This window comes from Geotrypetes seraphini, chromosome 11 (assembly GCF_902459505.1).
Source record: "Geotrypetes seraphini chromosome 11, aGeoSer1.1, whole genome shotgun sequence".
Lineage (NCBI taxonomy): Eukaryota > Metazoa > Chordata > Amphibia > Gymnophiona > Dermophiidae > Geotrypetes > Geotrypetes seraphini.
The window spans coordinates 93,719,546-93,725,545 of record NC_047094.1 but is presented as its reverse complement, the minus strand read 5'-3'; the positions used below and the strand labels follow the sequence as shown (position 1 = coordinate 93,725,545).

General features: G+C 49.8%; 1 protein-coding gene across 1 annotated transcript in view; it reads right to left on the bottom strand.

The window, feature by feature from the left end:
* Nucleotides 1-3,741: 3,741 nt before the first annotated feature.
* Nucleotides 3,742-6,000, bottom strand: part of PSMA7 (proteasome 20S subunit alpha 7) — an 84,951-nt gene continuing 82,692 nt past the window's right edge. Inside the window, exon 7 of the mRNA XM_033963930.1 lies at nucleotides 3,742-3,895. Coding sequence (XP_033819821.1) covers nucleotides 3,803-3,895 — 93 coding nt within the window. The 3' untranslated portion in view covers nucleotides 3,742-3,802. The remainder of the gene's footprint in view (nucleotides 3,896-6,000) is intronic.

Sequence of the window (6,000 nt, the reverse complement as noted above, 5' to 3'; positions counted from 1 at the left end):
GCTGGAAGGCCTTGAGAGCGTAGAACATGGCTCGTAGTTCTAGGAAATTGATGTGATGTAGACGCTCCTGTGGGGTCCAAAGACCTTGGGTGCGTAGGTCTCCCAGGTGAGCTCCCCATGCATAAGGGGAGGCATCCGTGGTGATGATCATGGAATGCGGGGGCAGATGAAAAAGAAGGCCCCTGGAAAGATTTGAGGAGTTCAACCACCATTGTAGAGATCGCTGAAGAGACGATGTCACAGAGATGGGATGAGAAAGAAGATTCGAGGTCTGTGACCACTGGTTGGCCAGAGTCCATTGAGGTGTCCTGAGGTGGAGTCGTGCCAGGGGAAGCACATGCACCGTCGAGGCCATGTGGCCCAGGAGGACCATCATCTGTCTGGCAGAAATGGAGTGATGAAGGAGCACCTGACGACACAGGCGGAGCAGATTCCGCTGACGGTCGGAGGGGAGAAACGCCCTCATTAGTGTGGTGTCGAGAACTGCTCCAATGAACTGAAGGCGCTGTGTGGGAAGCAGATGCGACTTGGGGTAGTTGATCTCGAACCCCAGAAGATGGAGGAGAGAGATGGTATGATGAGTGGCTTGTAGCACAAGCGGAGACGTAGGTGCTTTCACCAACCAATCGTCCAAGTAGGGAAACACCTGGAGGTTGTGAGACCTGAGGAAGGCCGCCGCCACAATGAGGCATTTGGTGAACACCCTGGGTGATGAAGCGAGGCCAAAAGGTAGCACTTTGTACTGATAATGGCGATGGTGCACCTGGAATCGTAGGTAGCGACGTGAAGTTGGATTGATTGGGATGTGAGTGTAGGCCTCTTTGAGGTCCAGGGAACATAGCCAGTCGTTCTGAGAGAGATGAGGGTAAAGCGTGGCAAGGGAGAGCATTCTGAATTTCTCCTTGACTAGACACTTGTTGAGGTCCCTGAGATCGAGAATGGGACGTAGGTCTCCTGTCTTCTTTGGAACTAGAAAGTAACGGGAGTAGAATCCCCGGCCTCTTTGTTCCGGAGGTACTTCTTCGATGGCATTGAGAAGAAGGAGGGATTGGACCTCCCTCAGGAGGAGGGGGGTTTGAGTTGAAAGAGAAGCAGACTCTACGGGAGGATTGTCTGGTGGAAGAGTCTGGAAGTTGAGAGAGTAGCCGTGGCGGATGATGTTGAGGACCCACTGGTCCGATGTGATGACCTCCCAACGGTTGATGAAGATGTGGAGCCTGCCTCCGATTGGCTGAGGAAGAGGCAATGAGGGTGGAAGACTGGCTAAGCCCTGGAGAGAGGAGTCAAAAGGACTGAGAAGGTTTGGCAGGAGGAAGAGGCTTGGCAGGTTGATTAGACTGGGCACGAGCCTGGGTGTGTTGGTGTTGGCGGGCCCACCTAGGTTGCTGCGAAGGTGGGTTGAGCGGCCTAGCGGAGAACCTGCGCTGATATGTGGTCTGTAAGGACGAGCAGGAGGAGCCTTTCTTTGGTTTAATGAGAGTATCCCATCTGGTCTCATGGGCGGAGAGTTTCTGTGTGGCGGTATCCAGGGACTCTCCGAATAATTCGTCTCCCAGACATGGGGTGTTGGCTAGTCGGTCCTGATGGTTGACGTCCAGATCAGAGACCCTGAGCCAGGCCAGGCGGCGCATAGCCACAGCGATGGCAGATGCACGGGAGGTGAGCTCAAAAGAGTCATAGATAGAGCGCACCATAAATTTTCTCAGTTGAAGCAGGCTGGAGATGTGCTGCTGGAATAGTGGAACCTTGTGCTCCGGCATGTACTTTTGCATGGCGGAGAGTTGCATTACCAGATGTTTCAGGTAGAATGAAAAATGGAAAGAGTAGTTGTTTGCCCTGTTGGCAAGCATGGCATTCTGGTAGAGCCGCTTGCCAAACTTGTCCATAGTTTTGCCCTCTCTGCCAGGAGGGGTGGAGGCATAAACACTAGAGCCCTGAGTCTTTTTTAAAGTGGACTCTACCAGGAGAGATTCATGGGGCAGCTGGGGTTTATCAAATCCCGGGATTGGAATAACCCTGTAAAGGCTATCCAGTTTACGGGGTGCCCCAGGGACAGTCAGCGGATTCTCCCAATTTTTATAAAAAGTTTCCCGTAGGATGTCATGCACGGGCAACTTCAGGAACTCCTTCGGGGGTTGATCGAAATCTAATGCCTCCAGGAAAGCTTGTGACTTCTTAGAGTCAGATTCCAGAGGCAAAGATAAGGCCCCCGATAACTCCCTGAGGAATTTAGAAAAGGAAGATTGCTCAGGTTTAGATGTGGTATCGGGGGCCGAAGGCTCTTCGTCCGACGACGATGCATCCTCCTCGGTACCGAGGGGGGATTCTTCCCAGAGGTCCGGGTCTCTGACATCGGTGTGCGCATGTCGAGAGACTGGAGTGGAAGGCTCGGTATGGTGAGTTTTAGACCGAGACTTGCCTGAGCGTACCGAGACGGTACCGGGGGATGAAGACCTGTGTCTGTCTCGGTCCTGGGAAGAACGGTGCCGGTCAGGTTCGCGAGAAGACCGGTGCTCCGTTCGGTCCCGAGGAGGATCGGTCGTCGTCAAGGCGACAGTCTCGGCATGGGTATGGAGATGTGACGCTGAGAGAATGGGCATGGAGGAGTCCATAGGTACCGATGGCATGGATACCGGCTGGACGGTGCGGGGCTCGGGCCGGTCTGGTACCGAAAGCAGCGGTGCCAGGATAGAGGGCAAGAGCTGCTTAAGTTGCTGTTGTTGTTCCTGCAACTTATCCTGGAGGATGGCCGCAATGCGGTCATCCAGGGGTGGCACCGGAACCACTTTTTTCTGCTTTGGTTCCATGGGTGCCGCTCTACGCTCCGGCGATGAGGAGGCCGATGACGAAGCACTCACCGATATCGGAGCGGAGCGCTTTTTGGTTCGGCGTGGAGCCGAAAGGGCTGGTGTCGCCACCAAGGTGGGAGGGCGCTCAAGGGTGGAAGGCTTCTTAGCCGGCTTACCTGGCGCCGGTGGCGCCGATGTCGTTTCAGGCGGTGTCGAAGTGGTCGGTGCCGATTTCGACGGTGCCGCAGGTGAAGAAGTCGAGTCCATAGTTGGGCCGGTGCCGAAAAGTAGACTTTGCTGGATTTGACGATTCTTCAAAGTGCGTTTTTTAAGAGTGGCACAGCGGGTGCAGGAGTCCGCCCGATGCTCCGGTCCCAAGCACTGTAAACACCAATTGTGTGGGTCAGTGAGGGAGATCGGGCGTGCACACCGCTGGCACTTCTTAAAACCGGGCTGCGGGGGCATGAATGGAAACACGGCCTCCGCAAAATCAAACCCCGAGGCCTGGATCGTGACAACAGGCCCCGCCGGGGCAGGAACGAAAAACGAAGCAAAAAGAAAATATATATATTTTTTTTGTAAGTGAAAGAAAAAAGCACCCGAAGGTGAATAAAAACGAAAAAGAACGCGAGCGGGAAGGCAAAAAGAGGATTTCAACGGAGTTGAAAAACGCACGTCTTCTTCGCTCCGCGGAAACGAAGAAACTGGGGACCACGCACTCCTCCGTCGGGCGGGAAGGCACTCGCGCACGCGCGGTGCGCCAACTAGAACTTTCTAGTAAAAAGGTCCGTACCGAGGGCTCCGTCGGTGACGTCACCCATGCGTAAAGAATATGCTGCCTGCTTGTCCTGGGATAACACCCCTACTAGCCTACATGAGGTAAAGATTATAGCAATACATACATAGACCTTATTCCAAGTAGTAGTACTTAAGTTAAACTGTCCATCAAATGTTCCTGTTCATAAAAAGATTGGTTTATTATAGAATAATCATTCTGCAATGTACTAAAACTGTCATGCTGTCTTCTTTTGCTTCTTCTTTTCATTTTCCTCCTTTTCTGTCTCAATTTCTGCAACATACTTTTCAATTTCTTCCACATTTAGGATCTACGAGATAAAAATTCAAATGGAGCTATGCAACTATACAAGTCTCGCAGCATAAAACTAATATATAAACTCTACAGCTTTCTCTCACAATTAGCCCTGTTCTGTCTTGGTAGAGTAACCTTGACATTTTTTTTGCCCAGAATTACCTTAAGATTATATTACCACCTTGTAACAGGGATAGTCAGGCAGTGGAATGAAAAGGTTATAATACAGTTCGGCCAGCTATATTTCAAATTACTGCAGTCATTGCTCCAGAATTATCTTATACAGTGGTACCTTGGTTTACAAGTATAATTCGTTGTAGAAGCTTGCTCATAATCCAAAGTACTCGTATATCAAAGCACATGTCCCCAGAGGCCACAATGTAAACTGAAACAATTTGTTCCACAACCAAGGTTTACTATGGTGGCCCAGGGGTGGGTATCTGCCTGTGGGTGCTGCAGCCCTTGCAGTGTGGTGGTTTACTTTCCCCGGGGTCCCCGTGCGGCTCTCCTCCCTCTTCGGCCGATGCCTCTGCTGTTCACCAGCGCCTCCTGGCTTCCAATTCAAGCCGGCCATCCAGACGCATGCACAGGACCTCTGAACTCCCCAGTCAAGCCGGCGCCACTCCAACAACACACGCACTATGTAAAAGCATGCAGGCAGGTACCCACCCCTGGGCCACCATAGTGAGAGCTCGTGTAGCGAGTCAACACTCGTTTTGCGAGGTGGAAGTTTGCTGAGTGTTTTGCTCGACTTGCAAAACACTCGCAAACCGAGGTTCCACTGTACTATGTATTAGACTCCAAACTTTTAAACAGAAAATTAGAGTTTGGCTTTAGTACAGATTTTCTTTGCAAGCACACAAACTGAAGGCCCCAGCATATTGTACAATATTTCAAAATGCTTTCTTAATATAAATCTAACATTAATTTCTATAGCATTGTACATTCAAGATCCAGTCCCTGCCCAGTGCAGCTTACAATTTACTTCATGTGAAGCAAAGAGTTAGGGGAGGTTGTAAGGCAGGGGTGTCCAATGTCGGTCCTCGAGGGCTGCAGTCCAGTCAGATTTTCAGGATTTCCCCAATGAATATACATGAGGTCTATTTGCATGCACTGCTTTCATTGTATGCTAATAGATCTCATGCATATTCATTGGGGAAATCCTGAAAACCCGACTGGATTGCGGCCCTTGAGGACTGACATTGGACACCCCTGTTGTAAGGCATGAATGCCTTAAAGCAGTGGTTCCCAACCCTGTCCTGGAAGACCACCAGGTCAATCGGGTTTTCAGCTAGCCCTAATGCATATGTATGAGAGAGATTTGCATATAATAGAAGTAAGAGGCATGCAAATCTGCTCCATGCATATTCATTAGGGCTAGCCTGAAAACCCGATTGGCCTGGTGGTCCTCCAGGATTGGGTTGGGAACCACTGCCTTAAAGTAAGTAGGGGATAACAGTTAAAAGCAACCTTGAAGTGGGCCTTAAGCCTAGATTTGAATACAGCCAAGGATGGTGCTTGATGTAGTGATTTCAGGGAGTCTATTCAGGTGTAAGGCGCAGCAAGAAAAGGAATGGAGGCTGGAATTGGCATTAGTGGAAAACAGTACTGATGAGAGGCTTACCAGATGAACAGAATTCCTGCAGTGAACTATACGGAGAGAGATATTGAGAAGCTGCAGTGAATGCATTTGGAAGTCAATAAGAGGAGTCTGAATTGTATGCAGTAATGATTTGAGGGGATGATGTGAATAGATATTCTGGTGGAATATAAATCATGCAGCAGAATTTTGGAAGGAATGAAGGGGAGAGATGGTTAGAACAGAATAGCCAATGATCCATCTAACGCAGCAATCCACGTGGCCCATGCAGGTCACTAGTACCTGGCAAAAACCCAAACAGTAGTAACATTTCATGCTACTGATCCAGGGCAAGTAGTGGCTTCCCCTATGTCTTTCTCAATAACAGACTATGAACTTTTCCTCCAGGAAATTGTCCAAACTCTTCTTAAAACCAGCTACATTAGTTGCTCTTACCCCAACCTCTTGTCAATGTATTCCAGAGCGTAATTTCTGAATGAAAAAAATATTTCCTCTTATTGGTTTTAAAAGTATCTCTAACT